The sequence below is a fragment of the Dicentrarchus labrax genome, unplaced genomic scaffold, assembly GCF_905237075.1.
Source record: "Dicentrarchus labrax unplaced genomic scaffold, dlabrax2021, whole genome shotgun sequence".
NCBI lineage: Eukaryota > Metazoa > Chordata > Actinopteri > Moronidae > Dicentrarchus > Dicentrarchus labrax.
Window position 1 is genome coordinate 9,030,345 of NW_026136712.1, and position 21,764 is coordinate 9,052,108.

The following is a 21,764-nucleotide window of genomic DNA, read 5'->3' on the forward strand; positions in this document are numbered from 1 at the left end:
TTGTTGTGGTGTTATTACGTTTACTATAACATGTATGAGTTTCAGCTTCACAGTCCTAAATTAAGGTCTACTTCTGGAGCTTTTGGCTGAATCAGACTAAAGCGAACTGTAAATGAAGACTGTAATGAAGTTGAAAGCGAGTAAGTGGACCTTGAGTTGAGATTTTGACTGCAGGAGTGTAACCTAAAATGTTCCCCAGATGTTTAGCAACTCATTTGTAATACTGTTTGCATAATTTATGCTGATGCAAAAAGTACCAGGAGCCCTCGGCTATTTATGAGTGTTCTCGCGAGAGTTGTCCACTACAGACATGGAGACGCGAGCTGACTGAATTTTTAGTTTCCATTGCTGGGAGAGGACAGCATCGTCCTGCAGGAAGCACACTTGCTGTGCGCTCAGAAGCTTTTAAAAAGAGGTTTTTATAAACGGCGATATTGTGCGTGTTGTGCGGGTTAAAGCTCCAGAAGAGGCGCTTTGAGGTGAGCATGGGCGGCGTTCTTCCGCCTGTGTGCGACTGAGTCCAGAGGAAAGAAACCGCTTCCATATGGGGGGAGAGAGAGCTCGGGGGCTCCGTGCAGACTCAGGAAATAAGTGGACTGCATTCATGAATCCGTCTTCATTTCAGCTCCGTTAATATCCGATTAAAGCAAACGATTTGTGTTCATTCTCCACTCCGCTTTCTGGAAATGTCACCGGGATGCATCCGGATCTAGGAAGCCCATGAGCCCGGGCAGCGATCCTCTCCTGGGCTGGAGAAGGGCCAGCAGGTCGAGCCAGGCTCGGCTGCTGGAGAACTAATGAAAGGGAATACTTTGAGGGAACATCTCGCCTATCTCGCCGCCTGGGATCAAACACGATGTGCGGACAGATCGTGGATCAAACTGAGCCCATCACCGTCACCGCGAGTTCCTTAACGCAGGCTGGGATGATGGGACACCAGATACGGGTTTAGGTCGCTGACTCCTAAATGTCCCGCCTCCCTCTAGGTGAGAGAGAGAGGCACAGAAACACTCAGACCTCCACCTGTGTCCACCGACATGGATAAACTCACCGTGATATCAGGATGCCTCTTCCTCGCTGCAGACATCTTCGCCATCGCCAGCATCGCCAACCCGGACTGGATCAGCACTGGGGATTCAGCTGGTAGGTTGCTGCTGGACCGTTGTCCTTTTAAAGTTGATTTTTTTAAAGAACTTGTTTATGGTTCATTGGATATCACTGAAGAAATGAAACTCCAACAGTCTTTTTTTTTGCTGAAAAATGTGTGTCAGAAGTCAGTAAACGTGATGTATACATATAGATATATGATTAGATTAGATTTTGTGTTTTCAGCTGAATATCCACAAACCTTAATGCATCAATTGCACACAAATAATGCTATAATCAGAGCAGTTCTCTACCTTTTTTGGCTTGTGGCCCCTTCTGTGTCATCACAAATTATTAGGCCAAAAAAAGGAGACAGTGATTACTGCAACAATGCAGAGGCAAATTCATTTCTCTCAAAGTCTTAAATTGTCTCCTGTCCTGAGTTCAGCAAAGGTCAAACAAATGTAACCAAAGTCTCAAGATTTAGATTCTAAACAGCGATATCATCTTCACCCGTCCTTCAGCATGAAATAGGGAGTGTGGCTCCCACAGCATCAGGCCTGCCCTCCAGGAGTCACTCATACTGTATGTGCTGTCATTATAGTGCACTTTAAAGCAGCTTCTTACTGTTAACCACAGTTTCTACAAGACAACTTTCTGCCAAAGTTTGAACTGTGTTTGTGTTTGTATCTGTCCTTTTCTCACTGGTTTGATGTGTGCATGACATCAGCTGTAAAAAGGTGATGTCATACACACATCAGGATTTTACAGTGTTTCAATCAGAAAGTGATTTCAGTTGTTGGGTTGTTTATGTGACTCTGCCAAACCTGTCAATCAAATCTGATCAAACCGTACCAACGCAGTCCTCATGAAGTCTTTAAAAGAGTGTTATACAGTTGTAGCATTGCACTCTTCCTTTTACTTGGCACAACCTAACCTAGGGCCTTCATTACCCACAATGCAACTCAACCACAACAGTTCTGTTGTAGAGTTTTGGTGTTAAGCTAATAGTGGCTAAAGTAGGTTAAGCAGAGATGAGGAGTGGGCAAGATATTTTAACTGTGTAAAATCAGTTTAAAATGTCTAAAGACGTCCAAACCTATGTTATATATTTTGTTGTGTTGAGTATTTACATTATCCCAAAGGTCTCCAACAATGTTCAAACCCTGTAATTAGGTAACGGTACTTTCCCTACTTACCTTTAGTTGCTATAACTTCCAGATAAATACATCAGAGAGTGAGGAAGGACATCGACAAACTAGAGCTGCACGATATGGTGAAAACATCGTATTGCGATTGTTTTGACAAATTCAAGATTATTGTGATAATCATCATTTTTCATCATACATTTAATTTTCACAAAACAAATCATCATGTTTGAGGGTCTGTACCAAACAAACATGCTCTCTTAAATCTTGAGAACAGGATTTGTAGACCAGGGCACTTCTGCAGCACTACAGTACTTCATTATAATGCAAGTTTGTCCCACATGTTACCTTCATTAAAACATTGCAGCTTCTTGCGATTTGCATATTGATTCTGCAGTTTGCATATTGCACAACAAACGTAATTAATTATGAATAAAACTTTTTCTCGTCCGTGAACAACTTGTCACAGATAGACTTTCATCAGGAATGGAGGTTGTTTAAGAATAAAGACAAGAACTCCCATAATCCCACACTACTTTATGACTTCATTTGTTAGTATTTTGATGCGAGACTCTCCTAGTGGCAGAAATTACATACTGTGTGTTAAGTTTTTAACAAGTCATAACTAAAGATGATTTAAATTTGATTTATCATATTTTGTTAATGTTATATAAAATACTTTAGATTGGAAATCGTGTATAAATACATGTATTATGTACCATAGGGACAAAATAATCAGGATAATTTACAGCTGCTGATAATTTGATGAATATTGTTTTATTATTTGTTTATTAAATATTGGCATCTGACATCAGTCTCTAACTGTGATTAGTTATCCCCAATATGACCATGTTACAGCCAATAATTATCACTTGTAGGAACACAAATTTCATTAATTGTACTGCCAGTCCTAGAATTAAAGTTTTCACATTAAATCTTCTACTTGCAGCCAGCCTCTCTGGTTATTGAAATAATAATATTCAAACCAGAAGCTAAACATTGACTAAAACTGATGCATTAGACCAACAAACCACTATAGTATATGCACAGCTGCCCGAGGTTCTTGTCAGCCTCCATCCTGATGCCACAGTGAGAGATAAGCACATAACAGGTGTGCTGAGTGGTTATTACAGGATTGGATTTGTTGTAAAAAAAAAAAAAAAATACTGACTGCAGCTTCAGGTTGAGTACATAACAAGCATTTTTTGGTTGCATAATTAAATGAGTAACCATGCACCAAATCACTTTTTTCTCAGTTATCATAGGACACAATAGACCGAAGTTGAGAACAACTCGCACTGTGAGGGTTTTAACCTTCCTATTCCTCATAGTAAACGCTGGTGTGAAATTACTGTACTTATTGTACTAAAGGCCTTTTGTTCCTGTTTAATCAGCTGAAAACTAATTACCTGAAGGTAGGAAATGTTGTTTGGGAATGAAGATGTGTGACTCTTAATTAGGCCTCCTGAGAGAGTAATGCTTTCCACCTGGAGAATTAAAGCTCCTCAGGCTCAGTCATTATTTTGTCTATGAGCGCTTATATACGTGTATGTGGAAGTCAGGAACACAAAAAGCCCAGCTATGATACATCTATGTAGTTTGCTCTCTAGATTTTAAACACCCAGATGAGGAAAAAAAATGGAATAAACGTAGAAATTGAAGCTCACTGCGAATATGCAATTTGATAACTTCTTGTTAGTTATCACGACGTTTAAAACCACTTTAGTTTATAATAGCTGTTGATGTTTTCATGAGCCGCTCTATCATTGCTAATGCTTTGCCTCCAACCACAAGATATGTATGCCTATTAGCAGTCTGTGTGTGTGCGTGTGAGAGAGACACTGTGCACCAATAGCAGTGCTGTATATGCGGTGTGTTTGTGTTTAAGTGTTGTGTTGAGAGATTTGAAGCAGCAGGAGAGTTTACGAAGTACTAAGTACAGGTTGAGGTTGGCCACTTGTAAAACACTCACACTCGAATGCGCACCGCGGCTGTGGCAAACATCTGATGTCACAGCTGGCAGACACTCTCAAATAAAATCGATGCCATGAGGTACTTGGGACGGGAATCCCCCACTCACCACCGGATACACTTATGTATCCATTTTTTAAGGAGCAGATTCAGCGTGTATTGCATTTAGTTGAAAATACTGGATAATGCAGAACAGTTGATTGACACTGTTAATGATATTCAGTGTCAAAAATGTATAGTTTAAGTGTGTATGTCCAGAGTCTGTTTAAGGAAGAGGTGCCTCTTTTCTTCTTCCATGTTTGCATGTGGACTGGACAATGTTGACATGTTGCCTTTGATACCTGGAAGATCAGGCTAAATCCGGGGGCTTCGGCCTCGTCCCTCAAGGCCCTGAAGCCCCAACTGTTCCTGTGGAGCTGCTCAGTGGCCAACAAATCAGACTCTGGATGATTGTGTGAATGTGTAACTGAGTTTAGAGCTCAGAGTTTCTTGGTAAACAGCTCAGCAAACTCACTCTGGGTGAATAAAGGTAAAAATGTTGAATAAGAATGTAGATTTTGGACACTTCTCTAAACCGGGTTAGTCCTCTTATAACCAGTTTGTTAAAGAGGTCTCAGACTGATTTCTTTCCATATGCAATATTCCATAACATCACAGGGAACTGGGAGTCAGTATGGCAGGTGTTAACAGCTGTAATACTTATATTGTAGTTATTCCCTATATATAAGTGTAGTAATACCTGAAATACCTACAGCCAGACAATTTTTTAAAGTTGTTGTGGCTCCCATAAAATGAAGGCATGTGTAGACTTTGATTTCATATAAAGTTAAATTTCTAATAAACCTCTTTTACTTTTTCGTATTTTATTCTTATGCTGTCATGGGTCTCATTCATAATCATTCAACCGTTGTTATTGTTCACAATTTTTTTACACTTTATATTTTGGGCTTTAATTGCCTTTATTTGATAGTAGCAGTTTTAGAGAGACTGGAAGGTGGGATGACTTTAGGTCACTTTCCATAATGGCATCAAGCAATAACACTTTTTTGTCAGACTTGTGACTTGGTTGTTTTTCTTGGTATGGAGTCCAGTATGCAGGGAAGTGAATGCACTATTTACATTGTCCCACACCCTGCGGTATGAGAGGATGTGTTGAGAGGGAACAGGATGTCCTGTGTATAGGGGGGATAGGTCAGCCTGCAGGAGGATGTGGTTCAGGCTTTATGTTCCCTTAAGCCTTGTTCTGGTATCATCAACCGGCTCTGTATCCACGATCAGGAACTGAAGTCATTTCAAGCTGATTAATATTTAAAGCGATGTTTTTATTCTCATGGTTCGATGAATATAGGAGTCTTATGTGGCAGAAATAAAATCTGCTGTCTGTTTTGTTGTGTATTTTGTGTTTATTTTTTCCCATAATTTTACTTGTATATCTTTAAAACAATATATAGTTCTAAAATACTGAACAGTTAAATGTAAATTGACGAGTCTTAATGGCTCCAAGTACCAGGTGCTTGTACAAAAGAGCTTATTTTATTTAATTTTCCTCCTCATTACAAGATGTTTCTGTGCCTCGCTGTGTTTCTGCTGCGCTCTTTGTGATATTGGTTACTTGTAATTTTGTCCATCATGACAATTATGTTAATTCTACAATCAGTGGGTTTAAATTACCCTGAATAAATCCCAAAAATCCATAAAATGTATACGGCTTTCTTCTGTGTCTGCGTGGCAGGCACTAACTGCTCACTGAAGATAATAAGTAAGAAAAAGAAGCAGACAAAAGAATAAATGAAGGTGTGGGAGGATTTAATTTTGCATTAATGTGTTCTGTGTTGTGTGGAGGCTTCTATGTAGTTGGATGCAGAGTTGAGCTGATGTAGTTGGGCTCCAAATGTGTGTGTGTGTGTGTGTGTGTGTGTGTGTGTGTGTGTGTGTGTGTGTGTGTGTGTGTGTGTGTGTGTGTGTGTGTGTGTGTGTGTGTGTGTGTGTGTGTGTGTGTGTGTGTGTGTATATGCAGAAGCCCTTGTACCCAGCAGGCTTTGTGAGACAAGAGGCCGTCAGATGACTTGCCATCTGATGTTGGGGTCATTGATTTCTTCACTTTCTGTCTCGGCTCTTAATCTTACAGATTCTCTCTCTCTCTCTCTCTGATGTTTTTCGGTGGTTCATGCCAGGATCCTGACGTCATACATGAATCACTGGGGGTCGCTGTTGCCGCTGGCACACCGCCCATCAGAGTGTTTCCATACCAACAAGTTCCTCGGCCTTCGTCACTGTGGGGAATCAGAGGGACTCTTGGGAGGTCATCGTGTCTTACAGCCAGAGTCCACATATATTGCTGTGCATTAGAGTTTGTTATATAAAGAAAGCAAACTTATCAAGCAGGCTGATGCCTTAATGTGTAGTAGACTGGAGTATTAATATTATTATTATTATGAACCATGTGTTGCACATCTTTACTGGCTAAAATAACATCTGGAATGAAAGTTCAGAATAAAAACCAGCTTCATCAGGACTGTGTGGGTGTGGTTTGATCACAATTGATTGACTGTGGCCTGGAAACAGAACTGTCATCTGATTTTGATTCAGATGTTGCTGAACTGAGCCCCACCAACGTCAAACCAAAAACACAAATACAGAAATGTCACAAATAACCAAAGCTGTTCTAACTTTGGCAGAATATTTTGTAAATACGTTTTCAGGGCCTTTAATATAGGTTTATAGATATTAATACACAGGTAAAACAAGTTTTTTTCCTTTCCTTAAAAGTCCTCTTGGAGCAGCTTTATCAATTGTTCAAAATCAAAGATTTCAATATTTAATTTCTCTCATGTTTTAACTCATGCTGCTGTACCCTTACTGTGTTTAATTCAGACGCAGCGTTAAAGCGTTACAGAAATATTACCATGTCTGACCTGGGGACCGTTTTTTCACAGTCTGCGGTACGGTTTCTAATCCTGAAGGTGACGTCTGTTTTCATGGTTCTACCAGTGCTCTGCCAGCCTGTGTTGACTATGTGTTGTCAGCCAGTGGGTCTTTGTCTCCAATATCAGCTTGGTAGATAACTGGGTGATTCCAGTGGTACGGATGGAGGGTTATTACTGCGGAACAACCTCGGTCACTCTCTTCATTCAACGCTGTTGTGACTCATCTGTAAGAATCAATATAAAGCACTGGTTAATCAACACATTCTGTATTTTGGTGGGTTGTGGTCTTTCATAAATTTGCTGTGAGAGGCCTAAGACTGTTCTGTTAGCAGGAGCTGGGAAGTGTCCTTTGGGAAATAAAAGATTGTCTGAAGCTAAAAAGAGCAGGTTTATGTTCAGAAAGAGAGAGTTTTAACTACTGCGTCTTTCATCCTCGCTGTCTCCATCCAGGCTCTCTGACTGTGGGTCTGGTTCGGCAGTGCCAGATCATCCACGGCCGGGACAGGATCTGCATCCCCCCGCAGCTGCCTCCGGAGTGGATCACCACACTCTTCTTCATCATCCTGGGTATCATCTCCCTCACGGTCACCTGTGGTCTGCTGGTGATGTCACGCTGGCGACGCGAGGCCGCCCGATATGCCCGATGGATCGCCTTCACAGGGAGTAGGTGTTCAAAGTCTTTTCTCATGCTTCTTCATTCATTGTGAATATTGAAGTTGCAACGTCACTTAAATATCACGCTAATACTTTTTAGCTGTAAAGCCCTTTATAGTTTATTAAATACCTGTGAAAGTAAGAGAATGTCCTAAGAAATAAATGGAGCTTACCTCAGCATCAGAATTCTACGTTTCATTTCAGGAAAGCTTTTAGTCTGGTAATTATGATCATCTTGACAAAGTGACTGCCGACAAGCTCTAATTGATGTGGCGGTGTCTATTTTTACAGCAAGGAGACAGAGTTTGAATATTAGAGAGAACCAATGCAGGAGCTGTGCCTCTAAATATAGAAAAATAGAAAGAAGGTTCTCAAGAGTAGACCATCACTACTGTATAACTGCCTTAAAGGTCCAGTGTGTAACATTTAGGAGGATCTATTGGCAGAAATGGAAAATATTATTCATAGGTATGTTTTTTATTAGTGTATAATCGTTTTCGTTACCTTAGAATAAGATGTGTTTCATCTTCAGAGGGAGCAGGTCTTCCACCATGTTAAACCACTATGTTACTACAGTAGCCCAGAATGCCCAGAAAGTTTTTTGTGATTTTCGCGTCCCACCGTAGTTTTCATACACAGTTGGAAAGGTAGGGTGAAGTAAGGGTGTTGCAATCAGCAACTACAGTGTGAAATGCCACTAAACCCTACACACTGGACCTTTTAAAGGGTGTAAAGTTCCTCAGATTCTGGATAAGCGTTTTGCGGCTGACATGAAAAACCAAATATTTAATTGAACTAAAGTACCCCTTTATTGAAAACACCTTTTATTTCAACCATTTATTCATTACTTTACTACTACCAGTACAACTATTTTGTTGCTTTACTGTTACTGTTCCATTTGAACCAATTTTGCATTAATGTTACTTTCAGCTTACTATTTGAAGCATTTATTAAATTCTTGTAGCCAACAGTTATAGCTGTTCTATACTTGTAGCTATTTAATTTAAGCTAATGTTTTTAATTTAGCTATTTATCCATTACTTTTATCAAACTGTTTTAGCTCATCTGCTGGAGGCCTATTCAGGTGTTAGAGCTGACTTGATATTTTAATACTCTTCTTCATGTACTTGTTTTTTCTTTGTCACCAGTGGTTCTCTTCTGTATGGCTGCCCTCATATTCCCAATCGGCTTCTACATCAACGAGGTTGGAGGACAGCCATATAAGCTCCCCAACAACACAGTGGTGGGCTCCTCCTACGTACTCTTCGTTCTGTCCATATTTTTCACTATAGTTGGACTGCTGTTTGCTGGCAAGGTATGCTTGCCTGGCTGACATATTATCCTCCTCTTTTTGTATCTTTGGAGAAACACCACCATTGGGGGAAACTTTTGTTAGAACTGACTCTTCTGTGGCAGTGTTGGAAATACCAACGGAGCAGAATAAAACTGAGAATTGCCCGTTTGTGTTTTTCCTTTTGGATGAATTATGGTTTATCCGTCCATCTGTTTATTCAGAGGCACAGAGAGCTCTGAAATGGCTCTCCTCCTCGTCCACCCTGAACGATGAGTGCGAAGTGGTGAAAAGACAGAAGGATATTAAAAACCTTGATGGAAATGGGTTAAAAGCATCAGGATTTTCAAGGGAGCCCTGCAGTGTTTGCTCTTCTCATCCCGCCAACCAAGATGCACATATAGAGATTAGACTGATGTCAGGTCCGACACTGGCCAAAGCACCAAATATCGGCCAGTCACCTCCAATATGATAGAGGGTCTTCCCTGACCACAGCTACATGGAACAATCTGTAATATATACAATGAAGTTTAACTTTCTTGGCACATTTTATTTATTTGTTTAGTTGCTCTGTTATGTTTTTTTGGAAAGGTATTTTTTATTAAAAGGCCTAATGTATCCCAGTTTCCCTGCCATTAATATACTGTATGTGGTAGATCACTTTGCCTTAAAGAGCTGTTAACCTTAAAATAACTACAATATTGTTGAGTTTCATGGGATCAATTCTAACATTTTGGATTCATGAGATGATTTAGCATAAAAATGTTAGAACTGGAATGTAAAATGTGTCCAAAATGATTGGTCTTAGTTGATATTCAGAAACTAGTCAGTTGAACTCTTCTCTATATAATTATGGGGGTGAGTTATGTAAAGGATCCTTGGGTGTGTTGCAGGAAGATGAGCTGGTCTCTATGATGCTGTTGAGTTAAACCTTCAGTATGATGGATCAGCTGTGAGCACCAGAGCTAGACTCACATCAACAGCTCAAACCTGCTCTGGTCTCTGTTCCAATTTGTTGTTTTTAGTGATGTAGTGAATGTATTATTTACCCTTCTGAGCATTTCCTGTTGTTTAAACACTGTATCAAGAAATGACTGAATTTCCGACTAGTTTGTTTTATACATTTGGGACGTTGATGCCTACTTCATTTCTGTATTAATGAACAGACACAGTCTGTCATTTTCTAGAAGCACTGTGATGTTTTTGAATGAGCATGGAGGGTCTCATCTCATTAAAAATGACGCATTGGAACACTGATTGTCTCATCAGTTTCTTTTAGAAGACAATAATACTGTAATTAGTTACAATCTAAAACAGTTTACAGTGTCTGGAGGCCAGACGCAGACAAGATAGGAGCAACTGAAGCTTAAGAGTTATATTCATCACAAAAAATGGCAGGTTTTCCTTCTTTAAACTGACAGTATATTGGAAAACCAACATATAGCTGCTGTTTTGTGAGAACTGACTGCTTTGTTTAGTTAATTTCCATTTTTTTAAACTTCAGCTGAAGAGTTATATAGTTTTTCTCTGGGTTGAAAACATTCTTTGACTTCTTGGGCTCATGAAATGTTTCCACAGCTCATTTGACAAAGTCAAACATCTCAAGGTTGGAGCTAAAAAATGAAGGCAGCCTTGTTTTTTTGTTAAAACGTGACATTTTAGAGGTACACAAAGTTCCATCTGATGGCTAAAATGAATCTTCAGTCTTCTGCACATGCTTTTGTTTTTATTTATCTGCAGTGAGGCAGAGCTTGTTTAGAGCACAATCTCACACCCACTTTTCATCCTTTGTCTGGGTGGATGCACAAGATGTTTAGGTTGCCATAGGAACGTTAAAGAAAAGAAAATTGGTGGTGTGTGTTTCTGTTTTTCTGAAAAGATACAGTCGGCTATGGGTGACAGCAGCAGGAATACAGTGGTGTTAAAGGTCACATCCCACTTTGCCCACAACTGCCTTTGACCTTCCAGCCAAATCTCCCAGTGCTGCTATTTTAAGCCCTGAACATAATTTAGTCTAAGTGCATCCACTTTATCCCTTTCTTCAAATCTTGCAGAGAAAATTTGGTTGTGGTGCCGAAAAGTGATCAGAAGCTTCTGTCTTTCCTCTGTGGAAAATGGCCAAATTTAAACTGACAACAATCACATACTTACAGAAAGAAATATTTTTGTTGAAATACTTAAAAATAACATCTTTTAAGAGAGAGATTTCAGAATATTAGATGAAATTGAGACATCAGATCATATTCATGTGAAAAGAAATCTTTTCCAGAAAGTCTTTTTAAGTATATGAAAGAAGCATATATGAGAATTTGAAGACCTGCTCAGGTTTAACCACGCTACATGGTCCGAGAGCATGCTGGATGGAAACATGAGCAAGATCATCACTCATAAACAGAGAAACAAAATTTCAGAACATGACAAAATAATCTTCTCATTAAACAGATAAAGAGTAACTGGTTACCATGAAAAAACACAGTATAATACTGACACTGTTGAGTAGTACTGAAGGAACATGGGAACAGTGATCTTACCTCTTAATTCTTCTACAAGGCTTAAAACACAGACAGTAAGTTGCTTTAGTAGTGTAACATTTGTAAACTGCAGACACATAGAACATACATTTATTACACATTTTCAATACAAAAATATGTACACATGTGAATACTAAACAAAAAAAAAACAGATACAGCTTGCATAAAATGAATCTGCATGATAAAAAATATATGTTTATGTGAAAAGATCTGCAATGTATCTATAGATTAAAAGCAATATGAAATTATCTTAAATTGTAAGCTTGTCAGTTGAGTTTGGCACAGATTACATATGACTACAGTATGACATGTCATATATGTCAGACCCTGCAGTCACCGTGCCTGTTGGTGGATATGAGGAGCCACTACAATTCTCACCACAAGAGGGCATGACTGGTCAAATTTAACTCCGAGTAGTCCGCCACTGCACTTACTATAAATCACCAGAATGTAAATGTCCAATCCGAGGCAGATTTAAGGACATTACGTTTATAAAACCCAACCTTTTAAAACAGTCCAAAACCTTTTTTGTTCAACCTTTGTGTTTTGTGAATGCCTTAATACTGTCCACCTTGTTCAAAGGCAGAACCACATGGCAGCACCACATACAGTTCACTACAGCCCAGTCCCAATCCTCAATGTGTTCGATCCATTGTGGAGGTTTGTGTCAGGCCATGCTGGGACTGCTGTGCTGCAGCTTGGCCTTCCGAGCAGCTACGAGCAGCAGTATGCCGGTGAGGAGCTCCAGGCCGTAGGAGAGCCAGGCCAGTCCCAGAGACCAGCCGAAGGAGGTGTGAATATAGGCCAGACCCTCCGGCCCCACCAGTCTGTCCGTCTCAGCCATGGCCTGGTGCGAGTAGATGATGTAGAGGCTCACGCCAGACAACGTCAGCAGACCTGGAGAAAGATGCATCACACGCATAGTAAAAGTAGCAAAGCAGTGCTGGGTTTCCAAACTCAGTTGGACATTAAAGGTTATATGAGATTTAAAACTATTAAAAACTATTTGCTATGTAAAGATATAATGACGTCATGGCGTCCTGAGCAGAGAACGAGGTCACACCCACTCTGCTTGTGTTGCTATCCCTCACATGTTAGTGCATATGAGCTCCTCCGTGTGCAACTGAAACTGCTGTTTTCCTCACCTATGTTGGTGAATTAAGTTTGATTACTGTTGGAATAGTGGAAAGACGTTTTTTGGTGAGTTTTACTTTGGTTCAGTCCACTCTGAATGAAGTTATGATGTTACAGTTATCTGCCATGTAAAATTACTAATTGTCTATGGAATCTGGTGGTGAGTAATAACAATATAACGGACATTTCTGGTTAAACAGAAGGTCTAGGGATCCTTTCCATAATGTCAGACAGTGTCAGTAGCAAAAACAAGCACTTTTAGCTGACACACTTTGATGGGCGCATTTGCCCCCAAGGATGAGCCTGTTTTGGGCAGCAATGGTGGCCCTTAATTCACATCTAACTGAATTAGGGATTCATTCGATCAAACCAGTGCTGTTGGAGAGACTGTGGAACGATGTTTTTGTGAGTTTTATCTAGTTTCTGTCCAGTTTTATAATTATCTACTAGGTAAAATTACTGTCAAAGGAGTCTGGTGGGCCGTAACACTCAATTGTTTTGGTCTGAGATGCTGTGTCTCATCTATCTTGAAAATTCAGGGAGACAAAACTGTTTTGAGGGAGCCCTTGATATTTGTTCTAGTTAAATTAAATCTTATATTTTGTACTCATTATTTTGTCAGTTCAAGAAATACTGTTCATAGCCTTCATTTTGAAACTGGTACTTCACACATAAAAAAAAACCTTAATCCAAGTGGGCTCTCCAGGATGCAGAGTGGAGCTGAGTACTATCAAGGACCTCTACTCATTTGAGAAACATTTTATATGTATTTATATTTCTGGGAACCAATACTCAAGACTTCTTTAGGCAATGCACAGGCAGTTATAAAACAGAAATTCGTACCAGTCAGAGCTCCGTGCTGAGAGCTCATCAATAAAACAATAACATCAAGCCATTAGGCACCCAAAATCTCATATTGTGCAAGAGACAGGAAATATACTGACGTATGTGCTGTCTGCTTACACGACATCCTGGTCATCAGAGAGTAGACTGAGACCCACACAGACACACAGACACACAGTCCCCACACGTTTTATAGTGTTGCTATTGGAAACCCTTTTAATTCTGACAGCTTGCTACTGGTTTTAAGGAGATGCAAGTGGAACACAGAGGCTACCCAGGGTGGGACTAATAATGCTTTTATTACGATTACATCCCGAGGTGCTATGAGCTCACAGAACGAAGAGGAAGCTGCATCTGATTCTTATGCAGTTCACTGTGAGGAGCAGACAAACACAGAGAGAGAGACTGGAACCGGCCTCATATACTGTACATGCAGAAAGAACTACTACTACCACTACTACTACTAGAGCTAAAACAAATAGTTAATTAATTGATTGGTGGATGTTATCAGCAATTATTTTGATAAATAACAAACCGTTTGGGCAATTTTCTGAGCAAAATAACCAAATATTCACTGGTACCAGCTTCTCAAAAGTAAAGATTTGCTGCTTGTTTATGTCCTCTGATAGGAATCTAAATATGTTTGGGGTTTGGACTGCTTTCAGAAAGTTTGCGCTCTGGGAAATTATGAGCTAGGCACTGACAGAGATGGCTCAATAAACAGACATGTCGATGTGTCCAGACTGAAATATCTCAACCGCTAATGGATGGACTGCCAAACAAATTTAGCTCAAATCTTCACTCTTAGTCTTTATTTTATGACATTTTATAGACCAAACAGTCAGTCACTTACCAATACTACTTAAAAAACTACCACTACAACAACGAACACTACTAACACTTCAACAGTCTGTTTTTACCCTTATTCTCACCCTCATGCTGCTGCTGTAAATAGATTTTTTAGGCACTCCAATATAGACAACAACAGCAATAACAACAATAATGTGGTCAGTATTAATGACGATGCATCATGCACTACTGCTTTTTGTTATAAGAGTGGTTTTCAACGTGGAAACACTTTCTTCTCATTTCAGAGTAAACCTGGAATTATGTACACAGGAAGCAACGGCTAACAACCCTACAGGGAGCCCAGACAAATACTTATTAGGCTGTTTATTGGGTGTGAGGAAAGGAAAGTAGGTGTAACATCAGAGCGAGGAGCGAGAACAAAGCATATATATATATATATATATACACACACACACACATGTATTTTTTGGTGTTAATATATAAATTCATATTTGTGTTGGAGGCTTACTAATGCCAACTAACTATGGATGCAGTCCGAAAATGCTCAGGTATTAAATGTTAACAAATAATTGCTTCATGATATAACTAAATCAAACAAAAATCTTAATTTTACGAGCAGCAACAAAGACACCAAAAGGAAGAAAGCCTTGCTTAGCCAGAAACAGACAGTCAACAAGTTCACAAGACAGCTCCAATCTAATTCAAGCCTTTATTCCTTTCCACACATTGCCATGTGCTGCTTATTAAAGGGAGACTATAAAGAGTCTTTTTAAGTAAGTGTTTATCCATCACAAGGTCCTCTTTATGGAGGTCATAAGGCGCTGGCAGGAGAGTACCCAAGGGATCCAGAGGGAAGAGCTCTGCCAGAAGCTCAGGCTATGTGCTATGTTTATGTGTAAATGAATAACTTGATTACTGTAAATACTCAGATTAACATAATAGCTTTAACACGGTTAACGGTAATGTAACTATCCCAATTACCTAAATTTACATGATTTATTTGATAGCCAAATAATTATCAGGTCTGGTGTATGGTAGCTTATAGAAAGGAGAAAGAGATAGATCTATATGAACTCTTAAAACAAGCATTTGTATGTAGTTTTAGTTGAAACATGAACCTTTTTTTTACTAAAAGAAAAACCCAACAAACAACCAAAAAGCTACCAGCTGTTGTTCTCGTGTATTGTATTGTAATAAAAACATATATTGCAAGAAAGTAGTGATTCCAAACAAATTATATTAAATTAACGTAATTATAAATGAACAGCTGTTAACAGTGTTTACTGCACTGAACATTGTTTTTACCATTTAATGTTTAATTTTGCCACGTTGTGATATGCATCAATAAAAATATATCACCAACTATTTTCTTTTACACACAACTTTTAAAAGAAATACAATATATCCTTTATCTGTTTAGTGGATACATTTCAGGTCCTAGATATCCGCTGCAGCAACTTGATGTCCCAGCATGTGCAGGTTTCCGGAGGTCTTAACAAGTGTTGTCCCCAGCTGTCTCGCACAAACAATGTGAAATTATAGACGGTAAGAAATGAAATACAGAACATTAGAGACGCAAATTTGCGATGCAGTTGTTTCCAAAGCAATTTTACCTCACTGTTGTGCCTCCCCACAGGCCAATAAAAGCTCTCATAAACTATCCCACAGAGTACAGGAGGAGGCACTTCTGATGTAAGAGAGGAAAGAGCAGCTACATGCCGCAGACACAAATATTCACACACCTGCCTGTTCGTGCATACTTAGCCAATATGGCCAAATCAAACAGCCAATCAGTCTTAGGCGGTAATAAAAGTCAGACCCTTTGGCCACATGAGGTCAATAACCATAACTGAGGTCAGTTTCAGCCCTGCACATAAAGCGCACTCGCCCGCTCAGATGCACCACATGGCCCCACTTTACTGCCACAGTCCAGCTGGACGTACATTCCACCAAACCCTCCACAGTTTTCAGTTATCAGTGCACTCAGTGTTGAATGGACGGAGACCATTTTTTAATTAAAAGAAATGGTAATCTTATTTTTCATCATTCTGTTTCTGTGTTTTCCATCAGAACAACTACCAACATCAAATTAAATACTTACAAAAGGATTTGGATCATTTGTATGTCATTATCTATTAAATCACTGTGTTGTAATTGGCATATTCTGTATGTTTAGCATGACCAAACTAAAACTAATTTCCAATGTATTTATATTTTTAAAGAAGTGGGGGTAATTTCCCATTAAATGTATGTGGGGGGAAAATGCCTTTTATAATGAAAAAAGGTTGAGATAGAGTGCACATTTCTGATGTATCCTGTTCCTCACCGCACACAGCCATTTGAGTGAAATGATCATGAACAGCATGTGTTGGGACAATTGACTGTTCTCTCCTTTGTACCACCACCTAATGGCTCCTGCGTTATTTAACACTGAGGTCAATGATCCAAAGCAGAACTTCTCTCTTGCACTTACTGTGATAAATTCTGTTACATCTCCTCCTACAGCTTCGTGGCAATAATAATGTGTAATTCCAATGTTTCAGCAACCATTGAATCTTAAGTGTGATAAAAGAGGCATTGTCTGCTGGATAGAAAACACAAGCACAGTAGTTGTGAGACGGCACTGTCCATATTTTGGATGGGAACTCCCTACTCCCTCTCTTTAAAGAATTGCCAATAGTAATAGATACACTGGTAGCACTGATTCATCTTGGTGCACGAGTGTTACTGGGCATTGTGCTTTTTCTTCTAATGGATCTGTGCTGAATAGCTGTGTGTTTTCAGTTTTCACACACAGCAATTCCCTGCTAAAGTTACCGATGTCACCCACAAGCACACCCTGAGGTGAAACAGCCTCTCTCCAGGATCTGATTTTTTCCCTCCTCTACAAGCCGAGGATGGATACAGTGAGAGCACACCTGAGTGAAGGAACTGAACCTCAACTTACTGCAGATGAAGAAGTAGGAGGCTGTGCCGGTGAGGAGGACAGGGTTACGAGCTAGGGAGCTGACCAACCCACAGATACCACCAAACAGCAGCAGGACCAGGCTGAAGGGAAGCACCACCACTATAGCACTGTGCATGTCTGCATATAAAAAAATAAAAAAAACACACACACACACACAGATGGGTTATGGAGCATCTGTGGAGTTATGGCTGCCTTGACAGCGAAACTTCATTAGCAGAGTATGTTATTATGATGAGAACAGTTTCACCAAAGCTGGATGAATAGACTCACTCAGCATGTGCAGCTCAGTGTCAGAGTATCTGGAGGAGTCAGCTGTGAATGAGTCAATAGAGTCTGCATTCATCTTCCCACCTGGATGTAACAATTAAAAATAGAGGGAAAGAATCCAGGTTATATACTCATTAAAGCAGCTCGGTTGAGTGCTATAACATCAACAATTGTGAGAGACACTTAAGGAAAAGTAGCCTACCCTCGTTGATGCTCCACAGTCCCGAGTGGGAGCTCATGTCCTCGAAGTCGCTCATGTTCATGGGATTCATCTCTATGATGTACCAGTACTCGGTTCCGAGGGAAGTCGCCAAAAAAGCGAAGCTGAGGATACCGCAGATGCCGGCTGTGACCACCAGACAGCCAAAGGTTACCTTCATCCTGTACAGATGAGGGTTTAATTCTCGCGTAACAGTGGTGGCTGTGAATCATGCGGGACGCGGATTTCTTTTTTTTTCTACTGTTGATCCAGTCTCTCAGGCGGGGGCGCGCTCATTACGAGCTTCGGAGAGATAAATTTAAAAAAAACCTACAAAAGTATAATGTTAAGTTTTCCTGAGGAAGCTGCAGTTAAAATCTACAGAATGAAGATCAACTTGTCCTTGACTGAATGAATCCAGTCACAAAGCTGCCTGAGGATGGTTAACAGCCTGACTGATGAGCAGCAGCTTCTATCTGGGAGGGACTTGAATTTATTCGCGGGGCGCACACGTTTACGCACGACATGGAGGGAGACAGTAATATAGGGAGACATGGGGAGTCTGCTGAGCTCAAAATAAATAAAAAGGAACAGAATAATAACTCATACATCTTTAAATCGTATAGGAGGTTGGTGGACTAAACAAGCAGTTTATTTGTTTGGGTTTATAAAAACATCAGCTTATTGTTATATCATAAAAGCCTATATAACTTTGCCCTTGCTCACATATGTTCACTCACCTCTGTGCTACAAGAGTAAATTTCCCATCGGAATACACCCACCCACCGAAAAATAAATAAGCCGAGTAAACAAAAAGAACAAGTTTAATGAAAGAAAAAAAAAAACAGAACACAGAAACAGAAGACATTAAAAGATGACAGATATACAGTTTTAAAAAGAAAACATGAATGCATATGAAGAGAACATGGAAATGACTTTAGGGAGAAACCAGCCAGTGGCTTTTCAGAGCCAATTAATCTCTCACACGACGCCCATCTTATTCATCAGCATCTATTCTAGTGTCACTCTTCTCCCATGGCTGTCTTGATGATATCTGCTCTTCTCAATTTGGCTGCCTCTTCAAACTTGGTGATGGCCTCGTTACAGGATTTGTTCTGTAAGTGGAGGAAATGAAATCTGCATCAGAGAGAATACCAAGGTCCCTTGATCTCACAGGAACTTATTAGACTCAAAGTTTTAGTCTTAAGAGATAATATAATAAAGATAACTCCATAAGAAAAAAATAGGAGAAATATGTTGGTGGTTATATTATCTGACTTACTTATTTAGTTACATAATGTACCCAACTGCTCATAATTTGAAAGTTATAAAGTCTTCTGTTGAACGTACAATGATGAACTTGTGCCTCTCCTTCTGTAGTTTGAAGAATTCCTCCACAGTCAGCTCTTCTACTTTCTTCTTCAAGGCAATAAACTGGCAGGATGGCGCATGAGATTTGTGCTCCTTTCTGGAGCGGTGAGAGGGGAGACAAATATTTAATTTCAAGGACCATGTGCAAATTGTGCACACACACACAGAGCAGGGATTAAATTGTACCAAACAGTCCACATGAGACTGCACTATTGTAATTTATACATTAAATCATTTCCTTAAAGTTTCTGTGAGGAGTGAAAAGTCTAGTTCACAATACAAGTCTGCTTGCTGTGGAGAAAACAGCTGGTATAAACTAACAATAAATAACGGTACACAATATTGTGAAGTTCAACAACAGTGACACCGACAGCAATTCAAGCTGTATCATTTAAATGACCATGAATACAAAGCAAATATTTACAGAGCTACAGGGAGTTCAGATAGTCAGTGGATGTATTTCTGGTGCATCAGTTGCAAACACTGCAAAATTGTGTAACACACCAAGGTCTTGTGAATTATAACAACATAAGTGGAAAATTCAACTGGAAATGGAACAGTGGTCACAAGCAAATGCACACATACCAAATGAAAGACACTTAAAAACAGTGACATGTGCTTTACAAAATTTTAAACTGCAGCCTCAAAATTAATTTTGAGAGTCAACAGCTCTTAGTCTAGGTTTAGGCTTTTTTTTGGGTACTATTTAAATTGTAGAGCACTTGGGTTATTTTGCCCACTGGCTGTATCACCAGATCTCCCACACAGGAAGAGTTTGTACTCAAGAGAGCTCCCTAAAATTGTGGTTATGTGAATCATTGTGCTAATTTGCACACACATTTATCTAGTCAGTTTTTAAAAGGCAATGCACTTATTATACACATTAGATACGTTTATAAGTCACACAGAGTTGTAGGTTTTCTGAATATTTCAGAAGTCGGAGAAAATAACCTTGATGATGTCTTGGAGACTACTTTTTTTTTTTTTAACAAAGCCTGTTACAAGCTTAACGTGAAGTTTGAAAGACGTGGCTGTTTACCAAAAAGAGAGGGTCTTTCTTTCTTAAATCTGCCTCTTAAGCCCTCTAACTTTATGGAAGTGTATATAATTCAGTTGTGTTGCAGCTTGCTGCGAGATATTTGTCTTTTTACCTTGCTGAATCATATTACAGTTGTTGTTGCTACTGCTACACCAAGGAAATCCTGTAGAGAATTAGTCTAGCTCAAAAATAAGATGAAGAAGAAATGAAGCTGCACCAATCTCCTGTCCTTTTATTCGCAGTTCTAACTCATGAGCCGAGTAATGTAGTTATCTTACACTGGATCATCCTCTGGCTCCCAGCCCTCCAGCTCTTTGAGGCAGAAGAAACACATGGCGATGTCTGGGCTGTTCTCTGACGGGGTGTGAATGAAGCCAGCTTTGGCCATCTGTAGAAACAAATGGACAGACAGATGGCATTATTATTTTTTTATTATTTAATGCTGAAATTATTTGTCAATTAATTGACTAGTTGATAGACAGAGAATTAACAACTTTATTGTTCCATAACTATTTTATTACCAAGCACAAATGCCCACAGCAGAAACAATAAGAAGATTAGCTGAGCAGTAAATCCACAGAAAAATAAGTTAAAAAATAAATCAGTTAATTGTTTCAGTGATTTTCCAAGAAAAACCCCAAAACATTCCTCAAGTTCCAGGATGTCAAATGTGAGGAATTTCTGCTACTTCCTGTTTTAAGATTATAAACTGCGTATCAATGCGCTTTAAGGTATTTGAAGACTTCATAGTGGGTTGTGTCTCCGGCCATTTTCTGAAATTGTACAGACTAAACGGTATTACTTAAAAACATAACGTTAACTGAGAATTAACTTAAGTCCATAATGAAAATACTCATTAGCTGACCTCAAATTAGAGCCACACTTTACAACAAGGTTGTATGTTGCTGTAAACGTTTCCAATGTAAAGCTTTCCCTACGAGACAGTGCTGCTGTACATTCAAGGATATTAATACCTAACCAGAGTGATTATGTACCTACAGCTGCCCCCAATGTAAGGTCATTAAAGCCTATTAATCTGAATATGAGCGGTGTTCTTGCTTCAGAGCTAACTGTTGTTGTGCTAACAACCGTACAGAAGTCAACCGTTTTCAACCGTTTTCAACCGTTCACTCACGTTCTCCGGGGTACACGAGCAGTCTTCGTCAAATGGCCACCCCTCGAAAGTTTTCAATCTGTTCTCATAAAAGTACATTTTGATATCCTCTTCGTTACACGGGTCCATTGTATTCAGCGTTAAAATAGATATCAATAACTCGAACCAGTGTTTCGCCTCCCAGCTAAATGGTGTTTTCAAATTTCGGTGAACGTTCTCTTCGACTGTTTTGATTGGCGGATGGAGACCACGTGGTTCTTCTTCGTATTTTCTTCTTCGTGGGTCGATTAACGTAAATAGTGCACACGTACGCCAGTCAGCGGTGTAGACGGCTACAGGCGCTAAAACATCAAACAGACACAATATATTTTAAATAAATCGTTTTTGGAAGAAGATTTAACACATTCCTCT

General features: G+C 39.5%; 3 protein-coding genes across 3 annotated transcripts; 1 reads left to right on the top strand and 2 right to left on the bottom strand.

The window, feature by feature from the left end:
• Positions 1–284: 284 nt before the first annotated feature.
• LOC127373357 (uncharacterized protein C16orf52 homolog A) lies at positions 285–10,334 on the top strand. Its single transcript, XM_051417773.1, has 3 exons — positions 285–1,143; positions 7,583–7,795; positions 8,935–10,334. The coding sequence occupies exons 1-3, from the start codon at positions 1,038–1,040 to the stop codon at positions 9,117–9,119; spliced, it is 504 nt and encodes a 167-aa protein (XP_051273733.1). The 5' UTR covers positions 285–1,037; the 3' UTR covers positions 9,120–10,334.
• A 449-nt stretch (positions 10,335–10,783) lies between these two features.
• On the bottom strand, positions 10,784–18,485 carry tmem235b (transmembrane protein 235b). The gene is made up of 4 exons (XM_051417769.1): positions 17,833–18,485; positions 17,634–17,714; positions 17,343–17,480; positions 10,784–12,505 (listed from the first exon to the last, which is right to left on the bottom strand). Exons 1-4 carry the CDS (start codon positions 18,008–18,010, stop codon positions 12,276–12,278), a joined length of 627 nt encoding a protein of 208 aa, XP_051273729.1. The 5' UTR covers positions 18,011–18,485; the 3' UTR covers positions 10,784–12,275.
• Positions 18,486–18,635: 150 nt separating this feature from the next.
• Positions 18,636–21,596, bottom strand: birc5a (baculoviral IAP repeat containing 5a). The gene is made up of 4 exons (XM_051417775.1): positions 21,375–21,596; positions 20,518–20,627; positions 19,180–19,297; positions 18,636–18,944 (listed from the first exon to the last, which is right to left on the bottom strand). The coding sequence occupies exons 1-4, from the start codon at positions 21,480–21,482 to the stop codon at positions 18,852–18,854; spliced, it is 429 nt and encodes a 142-aa protein (XP_051273735.1). The 5' UTR covers positions 21,483–21,596; the 3' UTR covers positions 18,636–18,851.
• Between the last annotated feature and the right edge of the window lie 168 nt (positions 21,597–21,764).

Coding starts and splice junctions, on each gene's coding strand:
- LOC127373357 (XM_051417773.1), top strand. CDS start 1,038: ATGGATAAACTCACCGTGATATCAGGATGCCTCTTCCTCGCTGCAGAC. Junction 1,144..7,582: donor CAGCACTGGGGATTCAGCTG/GTAGGTTGCTGC, acceptor GTCTCCATCCAG/GCTCTCTGACTGTGGGTCTG. Junction 7,796..8,934: donor ATGGATCGCCTTCACAGGGA/GTAGGTGTTCAA, acceptor CTTTGTCACCAG/TGGTTCTCTTCTGTATGGCT.
- tmem235b (XM_051417769.1), bottom strand. CDS start 18,010: ATGAAGGTAACCTTTGGCTGTCTGGTGGTCACAGCCGGCATCTGCGGT. Junction 17,481..17,633: donor CACTGAGCTGCACATGCTGA/GTGAGTCTATTC, acceptor TTTTATATGCAG/ACATGCACAGTGCTATAGTG. Junction 12,506..17,342: donor CTCCTACTTCTTCATCTGCA/GTAAGTTGAGGT, acceptor ATCTTTCTCCAG/GTCTGCTGACGTTGTCTGGC.
- birc5a (XM_051417775.1), bottom strand. CDS start 21,482: ATGGACCCGTGTAACGAAGAGGATATCAAAATGTACTTTTATGAGAAC. Junction 19,298..20,517: donor GAGCCAGAGGATGATCCAGT/GTAAGATAACTA, acceptor TCACCGCTCCAG/AAAGGAGCACAAATCTCATG. Junction 18,945..19,179: donor AGAGGCACAAGTTCATCATT/GTACGTTCAACA, acceptor CTCCACTTACAG/AACAAATCCTGTAACGAGGC.